This window comes from Camelus dromedarius, chromosome 21 (assembly GCF_036321535.1).
Source record: "Camelus dromedarius isolate mCamDro1 chromosome 21, mCamDro1.pat, whole genome shotgun sequence".
Taxonomy (NCBI): Eukaryota; Metazoa; Chordata; class Mammalia; order Artiodactyla; family Camelidae; genus Camelus; species Camelus dromedarius.
The window spans coordinates 35,290,566-35,307,691 of NC_087456.1; the positions used below are offsets into that span (position 1 = coordinate 35,290,566).

General features: G+C 40.6%; 1 protein-coding gene across 4 annotated transcripts in view; it reads left to right on the forward strand.

Moving 5' to 3' along the window:
- The window catches only part of PTPRC (protein tyrosine phosphatase receptor type C), a 102,531-nt gene continuing 85,405 nt past the window's right edge, over window positions 1-17,126 (forward strand). For all 4 annotated transcript variants that reach the window (XM_010982197.3, XM_010982198.3, XM_010982199.3 and 1 more), the window contains exons 1-2: window positions 1-160; window positions 243-358. In XM_010982197.3, coding sequence (XP_010980499.3) covers window positions 286-358 — 73 coding nt within the window. In that variant the 5' untranslated portion in view covers window positions 1-160; window positions 243-285. The remainder of the gene's footprint in view (window positions 161-242; window positions 359-17,126) is intronic.

A 17,126-nucleotide genomic window follows, 5' to 3' on the forward strand; every position in this document is an offset into this window, starting at 1 on the left:
TCTCCACTTCCTGCCAAGAGGCCCCGTTGCAGCGCTTTTGGAGAACTTGGTGAAACCGAATCTGCCGCAGTCCCTCGCAGCCCATGCCGCTGGCGGGCGGTGAGCTCTGAGGGCGACAGCGGACGGAATCGCTCCCCGTCTGATAAGACACCAGAGCAGCGTACGCGTTTCTTTCTTTTATTTTTTGATTCGGTTCCACAGAGAAAACCTTCTACGGAGATAACCATTATTTTGCCTTTCAGACGGACGCATGCTGGTTCCCGGGAACACTGCTGATCTCCAGATATGACCATGTATTTGTGGCTTCAACTCTTGGCATTTGGCGTTGCCTTGCTGGACTCCGCAGCACTGGTTACAGGTGAGTACGAGGCAGCTCACGCTTGCTTACTGATTAACATTATTATCTTTTTTTTTTTTTTTTTTTTTGGCGGAAGGACATTGGTTTGAAATAGAAAAATCAGTTGCGTGTTGGTGACTGGAGGTGAGGGAGCCGCTGGATATAGGTCAAGGTTATTTTAGCTCAGAGAGAGGTGGCTTGTTAATGTGAAGAGCACATTGTTTCTGTTTAAAAAGGCCGAGAACTCGCAATTTAAAAGGCAAACGTTGTTTCTCTGTATCTTGGTTTACAAACTCTTCAAGGATATCCCCAAAGCAACACTATTACCTTATCCTGAAATGACACAAACGTAAGTTTGAGCAAGAAGTAGATGCTAATGACAAAGGAAGTATATTTTTGTTTTTTTTCTTTTTTAACAAACAATGCATTTTCCAAAAAGCCGTAATACGGCTTTGCTTGCACGTAAGCCCTCCTCCTTTCTGACCAGGAGTTTGCTTCCTCAAATTTTGATTGTGACTGAAAAACTTTATTGAGTGCTTCACTATATGGTAATTTAAAATAATACACTTAGGTATTTTAATTAAATATTCACTTTTTGTGAATTCTTATCACTGAATGTATCTGAAATCAAGGTTTTTGGTTCCTTATGATTGTTGCAATGATTATTTGCTTTGAAAATTCTTATGGGGCCACCGCCCTTCCTGGGTGATGGGTAAATATTACAGCCTTGACGAGATAAAAATACTTAAACTCTTAAGAATCATGCAAATGCTGTATTCTATAGGAAAATGTACTAAGTGGACTTCCGCTACCTGTTAAATTTGAGATCTTTGAACAGTTATGGTCTATTTAATGGACATTTCTTGAATGGTTTCAGTTTGGGTCGATGAGTGTATTTTGGTTGATATTTAATATTATTCCTTATGGTGTAGTATCTAAAAGTTATTTTTTATTATTGAAAGGATATTTAAAATGGTAGTTTTGTAGATTTCTAAGTAAGTTTAAAAAACAGGAAAAATTATTTTAAAAAATATCTTGCTTCTTGTAATTCACTTTGAAATCTCTTTTTGACTTTCCATCGCTCCCTGTCCACTCAAAGGTCCAGGACAGTAGCTGTCTTCTGAGTGTGCTACATTGTTGATTTACATTTTATGTAACCAAGGACAGTAAAAAGCAGTGTGGATCGTGTTTTTTTGTTTTTTTTTTTTGTTTTTTCCTTTTCTGTAACTGAAGAGACAGATTAAAAATTTTTACATAGGTACAGCATTTTGTCTCAGGACAGAAAATGTTTATCAAGTTGTCATTCTGATAAAGTTGGTTATCATAACAAAAAATGATAAAGAGTAATCATTTTAATAGGGTGATAATCTGTGTATTATCACAAATCAGAATAAATTTCCACTAAAAATTCCCACTCAGGAACTGTTGCAAAACATTTCTAAATGAACATAAAGAAAAACTAAAATATTTTGTTGGCCACAGAGCAAACCATCATAGAAATTTCAACTCAGTCTACCAAGAATGTTTACCATAAGAAATATTTTTGAATTTATAATGAAAATGAGAGAGTAAAATGACCTAGAAGCCATTAAACCAATTTTGCTGAATAATTTATACTATAAATAAGTGGGTAAATATACATAGATTCATTTTGAAAGACAGAGTTTAACTGCAGTTGCTCATATAAATACTGAGAGCAAACATTTTTCTAAAAGGCATCGATAGTCTTCCTGATACACACTTATTTTTGAAAAAATATATATAGACATAATTATCTGAGTGTGCAAATCTTGTTTATCATGCTTTTAAGTTCTGAGAGCTATTTTGTGATTCAATATGTAATTTTGAAAGTTATTAATCCTTTAAATTATATATTTTTATTAGCAATGTATGAGTTGGAATATGTTTACTCTAATGTGTCAAAATTGAGTTCATTGTGTATAGGAAATCCTGGACATCAAATTTATATTGTGTGTTCTAAAGGCATAAAGAAATAGGGGCAAAGGTAGAGAGACATCAAGGGATAAATTGATGCGCGACTCAGATGTGTTATTTAATCTCTAAAATCCAAATCCGGTCAAGACCCAAGTTCAGCTTTGCCAGGGCAGGAACAACGGCGGGTTGATTTTTACATAAAAGTTGGTCGTCTCTTTGCTTTGTGCTTCTTTGCGGTGATAACTGGAAACCAACACTTTGTTTAATGTTTCCCAATAATTCTAGGGGACAGTGATGGTTTTGAGAGTGCAGGCAGGGAAGAGTGATCTCTGCCTCCAGCAAAGGTGCCAGGCCAGGCAAATCTGCCACTTCATAACATGACAGCCATGAGTACACGAGTGCTGTGAATTATGAGTCATAACGGTTAAGAGCCGTTTCCTGGACCTGGGTTTGCATTTTTTCATCTACACAGAAAAGAAACAGCTCGTGTTACAAACATGTACCTTGCCTTGCATACCACAGGCGTCCAGTTCTAACTGTGAATTGAATTTGGTGAGCAATGCTGTTAAAGTTCTGGATTCTCTACAATGTAGAGACTTGGGGGTGTGAATATGGTTTCTTACTGATTTTTTTAAAAGTGTATTCCTGATACAAACCTGCCTGGGATCCTCATCGTCGCTAGAGTTTCAAGTGCGCTTTGTTACAGGAAGGATAAGGGGAGCCCAGGGGTCTGCCGCCCTTTCCTCCCTGGTTCCCTGTGACTGAGCCCAGGGTCAGAGCACTCGGCTGGAGCCGCATCTTCCCTCTGTGCTGGGCCGCTTGGTGTCCTTTCGCCAGGGACAGCTAACTAGTGTGACAGGGTAGACGTTTCCACCCTGTTCGTACACACACAAACACACACACACACACACACACACACACGTGTATAGACATACTAGTTACATGTGTGTGAGTTACAGATCCTGTGTACTACGTGTGTGTTACATCACACACACACAGGTACATGTATGTGTATGTATTGGTCTGTCTATCCTCGATCTGCTGGTTCTCCCTATTGTCTACTTTTTTTTAATTGAAGCACAGTCAGTTACAATGTGTCAGTTTCTGGTGTGCAGCACGGTGTCCCAGTCATGCATGTACATACACATATTCATTTTCATACTTTTTCATTAAAGGCTGTTACAAGATATTGAATAGATTTCCCTGTGCTATACAGAAGAAATTTGTCTTTTATCTGTTTTTATATGTATAATGGCTAACATTTGCAGATCTCAAACTCCCAAACTTATCCCTTCCCACCCCATACTGCCTACTTTTAAATATTGGGATTCTGTGGGCGTCAGTCCTTGGCCAGTTTTAGCTTGTTTCTTGCATTCAGAGTTCCTCATCATCACCTAGTGCATATTAATGGTCCTGGTCCTCTGTCTCCAGAGTGTCACCCCTCAGGGGGTGGAGCCTACTCTCTTTCCTAAACTGAATCTTGTTTTGTTGTGTTGTGTTTTTGCAAAAAGAAAAAAAGAAAAAGAAAGAGAGAGAGAATCTGAGATATATATTTAAATGCTCCCTGAGGACTATCACTTTATTTTTTAGTAACCTCTAAAATCTTTCTCCCTTTTTCATCCCCACTGCTGTTGCTTTAATTCATGCCTTCATCACTTTTCACTGGCAGAATTGTAATAGTTTCCTAATCTGTCCAAAGTCACATGTATTTCTTTTCACACCCACAGCTTTAAAATTAAGTAAAAGAGGAAAAGGCCCCTCTAATATCTTCTTATTTTCTGGTGTACACGCTAAACTCATTGCTGCTGAGTCCAGCAATGCGCAGGGCCAGGAGCTGGGCGGGATCTTTTTTTTTAATTTTTTTTTCTTCTTTCTTTCTTTCTTTCTTTCTTTCTTTCTTTCTTTCTTTCTTTCTTTCTTTCTTTCTTTCTTTCTTTCTTTCTTTCCTTCTTTCTTTCCTTCTTTCTTTCCTTCTTTCTTTCTTTCCTTCTTTCCTTCTTTCTTTCTTTCCTTCTTTCCTTCTTTCTTTCTTTCCTTCTTTCTTTCCTTCTTTCTTTCTTTCTTTCTTTCTTTCTTTCTTTCTTTTTTATGATTGACCAAAATAGAACAAGTAGGAGGTAGTTTCAACCCCCGGCTGCTTCTCAGCACTTCCTCAAGACTTCTGAGGCTCTGTGCAAATCCTATTTCCCCTTGAAAATTCTCTTTCATCACTTTTGCCATGAAACATCTCCACTGAAATTGTATACTCTTTATCGCCTTTCCTGGTCACTTTTCACATACTGTTTCAACTTGTTGTTGTTGGCATCATTTACCAATCAGGGCATTACTGCCATTGGGACCTTCGTGGAGGCAGAAACTGTCTTGTGCTTTTGTGTATCGTCTGTACTTGATTTCTTACCAGGCCCTGAAGAAGTAATGGGCATTTTGGGACAGAACTGCAGATTCTAGTCATGGGGGAGAAGGAGGAGGACGAGAACATTTTCAGGAAGAAAAGGACAGAAAAGGGATAAACATGAGATAAAAAAAAAAATCAGCCAGAGACAAAGTGGGAAGATGGAGCAGTTAGACAATTTCATCAAGATTAAATACAATAATTTTGGGTCTAGATCTTTATAGGTTTTGCCTTTTTTTGGTTCCTATTTCCTTCTTGTATCTCCTGACTTTATCTCTTATCCGGAAAAAGCCTCTTGATTTCTTAAAAAGCCATCATTCAAGAATGTGGTTCCTAAATTGTCTGTGACCTACTCCGTGGACATACCTGCAGGTGGCATTTCATTTGGTGGGTCAGCTTTGTTCTTCAGATCCAGACTCCACAGGAAGAAGGGGAGGGGATGCTCATGAAGCCAGGGGACAAGAACCCAGGGTCAGGGCCAGTCTTACAAGTGCTGGCGTGGGCAATGCTCGCTGTGGTGCCCTGGGATGGTTTCCAAGGGCAGAGAAAGAGTGGTGCCCCTGCAAGGTGCACTGTATGCTCACAGAAAGTCTCCAGGAATCTGGGCATCATTTCTTACTAGATAATGTGGTAACACATTTCAGTCTGAGTAGGGAGAGAGCAGAGATTTGCTGTCAGGAAGATTAGCTTTGTTGATGAAAGCATACCTTTAATATAGACAAGGTTTTGTTTTCAGACCATGTGGCTGTAAGTTACTGGTACAGAGATAGGACTTATTCATTACCACAGAACTTTGATCTTCCTCAATCTTGCAAGTTTATGGGAATATTTAGACAGGAGAAAAGACCATGGAAATGTAATTTAATCTCAGTTTAAACTTCCTTTCAATCTTATTTAAATCGTTCTGCCAGTATAGACACCCAAGCACATACTAGTTACCTGTCACCAAAAGATGAGTGTTATGACTTTGGCATGCATGATGATCATAGTCTTATGGAAGGATAAAGAAAAAGTAAAATATTGCAATATACATAAAACACTAAAAAAGTCTAAAAAGAAAAAAATATTGCAGGCTATTCATTTAGCAATACCATATGATATCTATTTCTATGTGATTCTGAAATATACAGAAATAAAAATTATCATGATCATTAGATTTTGTGTACATGGCCCTAGCCAATATTTAGACTAGAAAACATCTAATTATCATCTAAAATCTTTAATATGTATTTCTTTTATATATCAAAATGTTACTTTAATTTCAGTCTGTCAAGAGTCTGGGGAATGGCTATTGTAAACAGAGTATTATGTGTTCAGGACTAACAACAAAAACAAGAAAGAAAAAAAAAACAAAAACAGAGAAATGAAAACCTTTTTCCTCTTTTTAGCCAGGACAAGTGTAAGGACACAACCAGTCAGTGCTGGTGAAAGACTTGAGACTCTTTCATTCCATGTATAGTGTCTTCAGTTAATTCACTTCTGAAAAGATAATCAGCAAGATTATCAATGCTTTTGTTAGATTATTTACTGAAGACTCAAACTCAAACAGACTTTAACAGCTTTTACGGTGCATAGGTATACAGTGTTTAAAGATCAAACACTTGGTGGAAGGTTCTAGCTCAGTGGTATAGCACCTGCTTAGCATGCATGAGTTCAATCCCCAGAACCTCTATTTGAAAAAAAAAAAAAAGAGATTAAAAAAACCCCACTCATTTCCTGTTAAAAATGAGACCCAAGTATCTGCAATAAAAAAAAGTTACTTTACTAAAACTTCAGTTTCTCCTGTAAATAATTGCAAGTCTGATAAAGTCATAACTACATGCAACAATATTCAAGCGATGATTGCCATTCGTGTATTACAAATTTACTGCCACTAGAGACACCTACGTAAATAAATGTGGTCGTCATATTTTAAATACCTCCTCTTAAAACAACAATGATTTATTTACTGATAAAAGAAATATTAAACATCACAGCAAATGAGGCAGGAGCCATTCCAAGTTGGAGAAGACCATGGTAGCTGCAGTGGAGAAGTATTTCGGAAATCAAATTCTATGAATTTTTTATCTTGATCCAAATCATTTTTCCATCTCTAATGTACAGTTTCCTCATCTATAAAGTGTTGTAAGCATTAAAAGGTATACTGTTTGCAAAAGTACTTTAAAAACTGCGAAATGCTTGGCAAAGTTGTAAATCTTACTTGTGTAATCCCATGAAATCACAACACACAGGTCCTTACCATTGAAACATGATTCCACATCTCATCTCTTCCTTTGAGAGAGTCTGAGAAGACAGTTTAAGGCTGTGTGAGAGAGGAATAAACCCTTCTAGATCTTTGAAATCTTTTAACTTTGTTTCTCCTATTTAGGGATTTTCCAATTACTCTGGATCCTACTTCTTAAATAGTTTATAGATCCACCCACATCACAGCTCCTGGCTAGAGTCGTACTGTTTCTTACTGTAACGAGAGCCTGTAATCTCGTCTCCCTTCAGTCCCTACTAGGATAATCTTCATAAAAGGCACACTCACCTTTGCACACGCCTCCTTCCTCGGCTCCCTGTGGGATAGAGAGCATCCTGTCCTGGGATTTTGATCTCAAGAGTGTTTTGACTCAACATTTATGAAAATAAACATTTAACTAGAATATCTCAACATTCATGAATTTTCCTTGAAAATAGATTTCACACAAAAACCTCCATTATACCAGTTTAATTCCATGAGTATTTTAATGTATCCTGATTAAATTATTACCAATTTTTCTATCTTTATTTTACTGAATTAAAAGTTCAACAGCATCAATTTTCATTTAATTTTTACAATTGCTATTAAATTTATGAATCAATTGACAGCTCAGTGGTACAGCTGTGTGCTTAGCGTGCACGAGGTCCTGGGTTCAATCCTCAGTGCCTCCACTAAAAAAAAAAAATATATATATATATATATATATATATATTTTTATATATATATATATATATAAATTTATGAATCAGTTTTTACCCACATCACATTTTATTGATTATAGTTTATGCCTGTGAGACTTTTCCTTTATGGTTATTATCTTTTAAAATGTGATTTTCCCTGCGAAACAATACACATCTAAATTCCCCAAGAAGGTTTAAATGTTTCTGTTTAGCCAGAAACAACATTTCCTGTGTGCAGTTTTAGCCACTGTTGCCTTCTTTCTTTCTTTCTTTTTTGCATTTCAATGTTACATAAAATGTAATTTATGCAATACAATTTTTCACTTCGGTCAAATTTCAGATGGGGCAGCGCTGGCCGTTCTTACTTCTGTTTTGTGTTGGCACTTCTGTTGGTAACATCCACTTTGTGGTTGCGAGTTCTTTCAGCAAGATTTCCTTTGAGATTTTGAGAGTCCGGGTTACTTCTCAGGGAGCCGAGGGACACCTGAGAAATGATTATAGGACTGTGTATAGTCTAGCATTGTTAGGTTTTAATTCTCATTCATTTGCATGACGTTCTTCTAATTAACTTACATACCTTGTGCCAACTTCTTACTAACTGGTGGAACAAAAAGTGAATAGAAAGATGAACACAGATTTGAATGTTCTCAGTGTACAAGGGCAGGTGAGGTCACAATTAGTTGTCAGACCATCCTCCTTCGGTCTCTGCATTTAGGGAAAATGAAAGCAGTTACACGGCACACAGGGTTCTAACTGAATCCCTCGAGATCTCTCCGGCTGTGTTCCGGGGTCACTTTGTGGCAAGTACTCCATACTCCTCTTGTAAATTTCATTTTCCCAAAAATATGTTTTTCTGCTTCTAAACTGTTGACCACACTGTGCTTTCTTCCCTCCAGAATTTTTTAACTGGGCAAATTATGATTGCTTCAGTTCCACATATGAATATGCATATGTATATATATTCCACATTGAGTTCAGAGGTCACCTCCTCTGGGCAGCCCTCCTGCACGCCTTCTGGTCCTCCACCCCTTTCGCACCTGGACGGCTGCTCTTGTGACTTGATGGTCCTGTGGCTGGCCCGCTGGTGACCCCCTCACCGGGCTGTCTCTCGCAGTGGCTGGTGAGCTGCTGTCAGTTTTCACTGGGCCTCTGCTGACGCCGCAGTGAGCTGATCGAATGCGCGGCCTGTCGGTGCGGCCCGATCCTGCATGCAGAAACCGCTTGATAACTCGCCGAGAACGACTTTAGTGGTCCTCCTGCTGTTGCTGTGCTTTAGGTGAATTTTTTATGGTAAAATTTCTACATGATAGAAAACTCCAGGGAATAGAAGAAAGAAAAAAATGCGTGCCATCTTTGCTAACATTTTATTTTATTTTTTGTCCCCTCTCTTTCTTTCTTTGGATCACACATTGTGTATCAAATTGCATGTCCCATTATTTTTTCCTAAGTAAACCGGGATTATTTCAGGCAACTTGAGAAATACAGGAATAAGTACGTAGGAGAATAAAAATCTCACAGATTACCAGTACCCGTCACCTAGAAACTTCCTGAGTACTTTATTTTACCGGGTTAGCTTAATCTGTTTTATTCACTTACTCATTCCATGAGCAGATGTTTTACGGGTGCTCTCCTGGCCCCATGAGTTGGGAACACCGTACCCCATGTCCTCCCTCGTGAATCGTATAATCTCAGCATGGCAGGGGCTGCTGAGGGAGGGAGCGCGGTGAAGTCTTTCAAATTCTCCATAAGCTTCATCCTCAGAATAATAATATACCTTGCAACAGATAACTATTTGTGCTCACAATCCTGTACAAATTATAAATTATTCCTCTAAAATCTACATATAACCCACTACTCTATTCTGGCCAGACTCCACCCAGGGCCCCGCGCCAGCCAGACCACTCTGGCAGGCTTCCGGTCATAGGAATTCTGGAGTTGCCACCACTGAGCTCTGTACATGATTCTTGGACACTGAGTAAATGAAAGTGGTAGATGGGCCGAGGAACTAGCCAACAGTCCCGCTTGTGTTGGTTAGCTTTTTCTTTTATTATTTCAACTGCAAAGAAAAGATTTACTTGGAGAGAATTTTACACAGACACAAGTACACACCGCACAAACAAATTCCTGTTTTTAGTGATCTTTCACAGTAATTTTCCAAGGTCCCCAGTTCATGAGGAGTGAGAGTTGGGGGGTGAGGGCTGAGAGTCCGTGCTGAGTCTCTCTGATTCTGGCTCTATTGTTTCCCAGCCTTCCTAGTGGGCAGCTTAATAACCAGGTAACTGAGGCCAGGACGCCATGACGGTGGGCAGATCGCACCAAGACTGATGGGCAGCTGGTGGTTTCGTAGAGGTCACTTGTGTGAAACATGCATTAATCCTCAACCACTTGATTTAGCTGCATGAGTGAACCATTGTTCCCTGAGCCATTTCCATATCTTTAGCAAGGCCTGAGACCATGTGTCTCTTTTAAAGAGCAAAAAGACATCTCTGATTAAGTTGTCTTCACTGTGAACGCTGATGCCATGTTAACAATGCAAAAGTGATGTGTTGCCATAACCTTGGGGAAGAGGTTGACAAAGCCCAGGGCCGAGTCTGCCTCGAGGTGAGTGATAAGATGAAAATCATGGATTTTCCCTGACCTAATTTGTTTTTGATATTACATAAAGTGAAAACCATTGAATAATTTACCAAAGTATCTCAAATTTTTTTGTTTTGTTTTTGAAACACAAGGGAAGTAACTTGACCTTTGTTAAAGGCTTTGATCATGGAAAATATATGAGGTTCTCATCTTATTCCAGGAAGTGTAGACACCAGATCATCTTTTCATAGTCATCCAGAAGGCATAGTAAATGAATCAGGTAGACCGTTTTCTACTCCAGGAACAAGATGGATATAACTTAAGGGAAAGTAAAGGAACAATGTTGATTGTTCGCTTACTATAAAAAACACGGGTTGCCAGTCAGATAATTCAGGCCACGTGTTCCACACAGACTTCTTAGACTTGGGTTTCCAAGCCTGCTTTTGTTTCTAAACTAAGATTTTAGCTTATGCCTAATACACACTGTCTTCCTACTTTTTAGCGATTCATTTAAAACATGTTTTGAGCTGCCTTATTGATACTTCAGGCATGGGCAAGGTGTCCAGTGGCTAAGAAAAAATCAATAAAGCAGAGACCCCAGGGCAGAGTTCTGACTCTGAGAGGAAGTGATGATACGAGGGAGGGAGGTGAGGAGAAGAAAAGGGTCAGGGGATGGATGAAAGTGATGTCAAGAGACGACGCCAGGAACGCTGGACACAGACGAGCTCTGCTTTGAAAGCGCTTGAGAAATTAGTCTTTGGAATCTTGCCCAGACTCCCTTCCAAGCTTTCCAATTAGGGAACATTCGGAAAATGACCTTTTGAATCCCTGGCTTCGTTATCTGTACAATGGGAGTAACAGTGGTCGTGTTAAATGAGCAGATTTACTCATTGCTCCCCCTGTTCCTCGAGCCCCTGCTCTTCTAAGTGCTGACACAGTGGTACAGACACCAGGAGAGATACCGGCTTCCATGCAGCTTCCCTCCTAGCGAGAGAGAGAGAAGAAACCCAGATCAGTAACTGAGGAAGTTCCAGACGTCGGCAAGTGCTGTGAAATGAAACAGTGTGGTTGGACAGAGACCAGCCAGGCTGGGCGAGGGCTGCTTAGACAGAGTGGTCAGGGAAGACCTCTCTGGAGAAGGGTCATTAAGCGACCGGTTGGCTGACAGGAGTGTGAAGTTTCATGTGAGCTTCTTCGCTGGCAGGTGCAGAGGTCCTTAGGAAAAAGCAAAAAAATTGGCGGGTTCAAGGCACAGAGAGGAGGAACGGTGCTTGCAACATGGCGGGTGGAGGCTGAGTGGCGAGCGGGGAAGCGGGGACACAGCCAGAAAAGGCAGGTCCAGCAGGGCCTGCTGGGGGTGGGGAGAGCTTGGAGTCCCCCTGAGTGGGAGAGGACGAAGCCGCTTGGCATTTTTAAGCACAGGAGGACCTACTCTCTTCTCTGCATGAAGAGACTGCTCTGGCTGGTGTGAGGAGGGCAGACGGGGAGAGAGACAAAGCTTGGGGACCAGTTAGAAGCCAGCTGAGTTGGTGGAAGGGAGAAGGCGGTGGTAATCTGGACCAAGTGTTGACAGTAAAAGAAAGGGCAGACTCACAGGAGCTGGAGAAGTGGCTGTGGGGAGGAGAAGCAGGAAGTTGTACAGAGCGACTTAGACAGTCAAGGGTCTGTTTTGTGCATGTTAATGCTTGAATTCTCATTAGACCTCCACCTAGAAGTGTCTAGAACTCAGCTGGAGTTGAGTTTGGGGCTCATTAGGTCTTGACTGGAGCCATGACTTTGGAAGCCACTATGTACAGAGGGGTTTAAAGCCAAGGGATAAATGTGACCGAATTGGAAGAATGTTCAGATGAAGACGTAACGAGAGCCCACTCCTGAGCCCTGGGACATTTCCTATTTGAAGGGGCTGGAAGGAGGGCGTAGGAAAAGACAGAGAGAGGGCATAGCCAGTGAGGAAAAGGAGAATGTGTCTGTGTTGTGGTGTTTTGCTTAAGCTGAAAAAGGGGCACATCGAATGTTTTGGCAGTTTGCTGTAATCTCAATAATGAAATTGTGCCGAAAAGGCTCAGCAGGGGGGAAGGTTGTGCAGCTCGCTTTCTCTCCTGGCCCTGCTGCATTTTCACACAGAGATAAAGCCGAGTGTAAGCACACCTGGTACATCCCACGTGTGTGCAAGGTGGTGGGGCGGGTAGAGCGGCGGAGGGAGGGGGAGCAGGAGGACCAGCTTATTACAAGCAGTATCTTAGCCTGTGGGAGACGGATAATCGTGTGTGTGGCTCTGTCCTCAGTGAATCAGAAAGCAGAGCTGCTGTCATGCAGAAAAGCTATCTGGTTGTAAGTTGGAGGGAGAGAAAAAAAAAATCCATTTTCAGATGCATCAGCTCAATTACAAAGCAAATATCCCTTTATTTGCCATTGTTCCAAGGATAAATGTTAGCATGAAGGAGATGACTTTCCATCAAAGTAAGAGGACCCGCATCCTTTCCACGTGATGAGCTGCGATGCCCGCTTGCTCCCTGGTAACTTGAGAACCGATGGGACCCACAAGTCCATCTGCAGGGTCAAGAGAGAGAGGTTCACTCAGAGGAAGATCATTCTCAGGGTGACCCACAGCGGAAAATCGCCAAAGCCTTTGAAATACAAGACTACCCCTGTTCTAGGATTAGAAGGTGGTGCTGTGCCGAGGGCGGCTGGCAGGCAGGGCCGGGGGGCTGCGGGGTGTGGCTGGTGAGAGACCAGAGGCCAGGACCTCAGTCTGCTGGGGAGCAAATCAGATACAACCAAGGAGAACTTCAAAGATGGGCAAATACCAATAAAAATGCCTCTAGCTGTCAAACGTGGAAACGGTGCCAGTTTTCTCACGTTCTGTTTTTCAGGAGCATTGTAAAGCTAAAGATATTTTCTGTTATCATCAATTTAACTATACACATTTCCCCCATCTATCTTAATTAGGCAATTTTCAAAGCAACAACAGTAAAAATGCATTATGCTTGAGGAGTCCAGGATGACCTTTCCGTTATCCTTAATAGAACGCCTTCTCTTAAACTAAATTTTAATATTTATGTTTCCAAGGACGGGGCGATTACAGAAAATGAGTAGGAAAGCACTTCACAAAGTGTAATGGAATGCAGCCAGATCAGGGATCCTTCACGCAAGCATTTGGAAAACCACAAAGGAGTCCCAGCTCTGCTGTCGCTGTTACCGCTAGCTTCTCCTTGAAGAACTGGAATAAAAGTTGAAATCTTGATTTAAAAAGCAAGACAGGGTGTGCATATTAATCTTTAAATCAAAATATACAAATAAGGACTGTTCAGCCACTGCCAACGTGGACTCCTATTTTGTAATTAAACTATTCTAGAAACATCTGTATTTGCTAAAAAGCAATGGGCTAAAGAAAAGAAAAAAAAATCAGTGCAGCCCACTAAGCTGTGGTTTTGTGGAGTCTTTGCTCTGGTATCTGTTTTATCAGTTTATGAAAAGAAAATGCTTGTCATAGACCTATTTTTTTGCTAAAAGAGTAGAGATTTACATTTTAAATCCAAGGATTTGCATAATGTTGTCTCTGAAAAAAATTCATGTGCCTTTTATTTTAATTCACCCTTTATTCCATTCCTTATTTAATGTAGAAAATAGTGCTACGAGTCTTCTAAATCAAATGTAAGATAGAATTCATTTAAAAATCTATGCTGGCTTTCCTCGCCCAGGAACTTTCTCAGAAGTAGCACTTCTGAAGGATATCAGACACCGTAACTCGCCTTTCACTCCAGGCTTCCATTTCACAGGCTGAACATCTGGATCTGATGGGCAAGAAAACACTTCCTTCCGCTGACTTTCCTAATCGTCCTTTCTTGCAGATACACATGCTTCACGTTTGCTGACAAAGTTGACATGGTTTTCGTATCTACTGTTTTAACACACAGTGCACTATAGAATTTTCAATGGCTCTCTTTTTTTATTAAATACATTTTAAGTTCCTTATGAAAACAATAGTAAGAGCCACTCTGAAAGGGATTAGGGCCACAGATGTTTCCCTGGGGAGTGTTAATGGATTTAAGATCCATCAAAATGTTAAAAAGTCCAGAGGTTAACGATAATGATGGCACATGGGCGAGATTAAAATTCTTTTTCTGCCAAAAAAAAAAAAAAAAAAAGCTAGCTTAGTTTCTTCTGATTAAAAAAATTAGCTTGTGGAATGAAACAACCATCTGACCTCTAAAATTTCTCATGCTGGTTTTATAATGAAAGAGGATTTAAGATTAGAACTTAGGGGTTACATGGTACCTCCTCCCCCAAATTTATATACATTTTCTCTTTTCACCTATTGCTCTGTTTTACAATGGTAGCCTTTAATCTACTGAACTTTTTATTCTTCAAGATACAGCACATAACCAGTAACTTCGGTCCCTCTCTCGTGCTAAATGTATGAGTGTGGAGATGAAAATCAGTCAAACACTGGTTAATTTTTCTTATCTATAATATTAAAATTACCAAGAACAAATTATAGACCCACGAATGCTTTGGAGAACTTTTCATCTCAGGAAATACATCAATGGGCTGCATCTGTCAAACAAATTCAATTAATTCAGTAACAACACCTTGCTGCTTATGTCATTCATTTTCTTTTGTGTTTATTTTCCTTATGTTGCATGTATGTAGTCAAAATAAGTTACTATGTCAGGATATAAAAGGACCAGGAGAACTTGTCTTCCTATTAAAATCATGGACAAGGAGGATGCCTTCTATTCCTGTCACTTTGTTTTGAGATGGTGCCTTTGAATTTTATTATGCTCTTTGCTATTTCCTGAGAGTCAAATATTGGTCAAGACACTGTTCTGTGTTGAACTGGCAGCAATATTTCCTGCTCCTTTTCGGGCTGGGATTCCTAGAGGAGCTTAAGCAGAAAGAGAAAGGGAGTTTGGGAATTTGGAGGCTATTGTAAGTGTAAGGCATTGTTATTTACACACTGATAAAATTTTAAAGGAATGATAAGACTTTCCAAATCATCTGTGTTAACTCCTCTATTTCACATGGAAAAAACTGAAACTCAAGAACATTTAGTGATTTGTCCTATGTTTTACCAAAAATGAGGGGTCTTGGTCCAGAGTTCCTCCTGGACCACATCACGAGGTCCTTAGCCATTTGCCTGACAGAACGGAATGAGTATCAGATTAGATGTTCCAGGACAAGTTTTGAATCTTGACTTGATCACCAGTTCCTTTGCCCTAGACTGAGACTCTGAGGTGTGGTGTTGGATAAGTCACTTGATTTCTTCAAGCGTCAGTTCCCTCTTCAGTGAAATGAACTGCCCATTTACTTCCTCAGCCTGGGCATGATTGAGGTTTGGGGCGGGAGAACTGGGTGGTCTTGTGCCCTGCACAATGTTTAGCAGCACCCTTGGCGTTCACAAACCAGACGCAGTCATGCCCCTTCCCCACCCCTCCTTCCTGGCCAGTTCATGACAACTTAAAATGCCTTTCGGCATTGCCAAATGTCCCTTGAGGGCAAAATTGCCAGTTCTCACCACCTTCCTTGAGAAGTTGCGGTTTAGTTGAAATCATTTCTTTGGGACTCACCCAGCACTGATGTTGTGCAATTCTGGACACGTGCCTAATTCTTGGATGCTGCTTCACCAGAAAAGACTCACAGAGTGTTAATCACCAGGAAGTTTGTTGGGTACAGTTTACAGTGACCAAAAGGGACATATATTTTTTAGCAACTTAAAATATTCAGAAATACTCACAGGTGAGAATCTTATCATAGCAATGAGATCTTAAATATTGGAAAGGTTTAAGAAGGCTTAATGAACAATGCAAAAGTTTCTTCAGCAGAAGTGGCATAATGTTCTTTTCAAGTAAAAATTATCTGTGCTTTTACCAGGTGTCCAAAGGGCACAACAAGTCAGTCATTATTTCATAGATTAATAGGGACCCACGTTCAGTCATAGATGTCCACCAGCCAGGTTCCTTTCTAAGATCACTTAGACCACGAAGGGCAGTTGTTTCTGGTAAGATCTGTGAGAACAAACATTAAGTGTTTCACAGGGAAAAGGGTCACAGACGGAGTTTCATCTTTTGTGCAGGGAAGAAAGAGACACCTCTTATCCTCAGGTTTTTAATGGAAGGATATGGTTGCTTCCCTTTCTTTGCCTCCTCCATCCTCATCCCACCCCCCGCCCCCAAATCCAGATACCTGCCAGTACAACATGAGCATCTGATTCAGAGCAGCGCGTGTGCAGTCGCTACTAAGGGGCATCGGACCCTTGTTCAGCACCGGATGCTCTTCTGAGGGGCCCCCCACCCCACCGCTGCACTCCCCGGGGTCACTTTGTTGGCTATTCATTGCTGCCAGGCCCCGAGGAAGTTTCCTGACTTATACCTGACTTATGACCGACTGTTTTGCAAGAAATGCGCATCGTGGCGGTGGGGAGGGGGGCAGGGGCACAGGGAAAGTTTAGGTGCTGTGAAGTAGGAGCTGAGAGCTCGGATGGATTGGTGATGCTGTGCCAGATGGAGATAAAAATTGAGGCAGCCACATCCTGTGACTAAAAATTGTTTAAGTAGGCAGACTTCTGTCGAGAAGGAACAGCAAAATGCACAAGACAAGGAGATGCAATTAGAGGGGGAAAACCAATTTTGTTTAAATTGTGTCTTCTGTTTATAGAGCATTTTAAATGCAGCCTATGTTGGCATTGAGATCATTTTGCACCTACTGTATACAGCTATATGAATATCCAGAATCAAGATTTTGATCTCTCTTTTTCCAGGGAAGCAAAGTTTGGGCTGATAACCAAAACATTTGGTTATTAGAACAGAGAAAAATTACGTGGATTGTATTCCTCATCATAGTGTTGACAATCAGTTTTCCAGAAAATTAAGTTTTTCCAAGTCTACTAATGGAGGAAAAAACTTTTCCTGATACTGAATATTCTCACCAGCCTGCTAGTTCCTCAGTTGTCTCTCTTTTTTT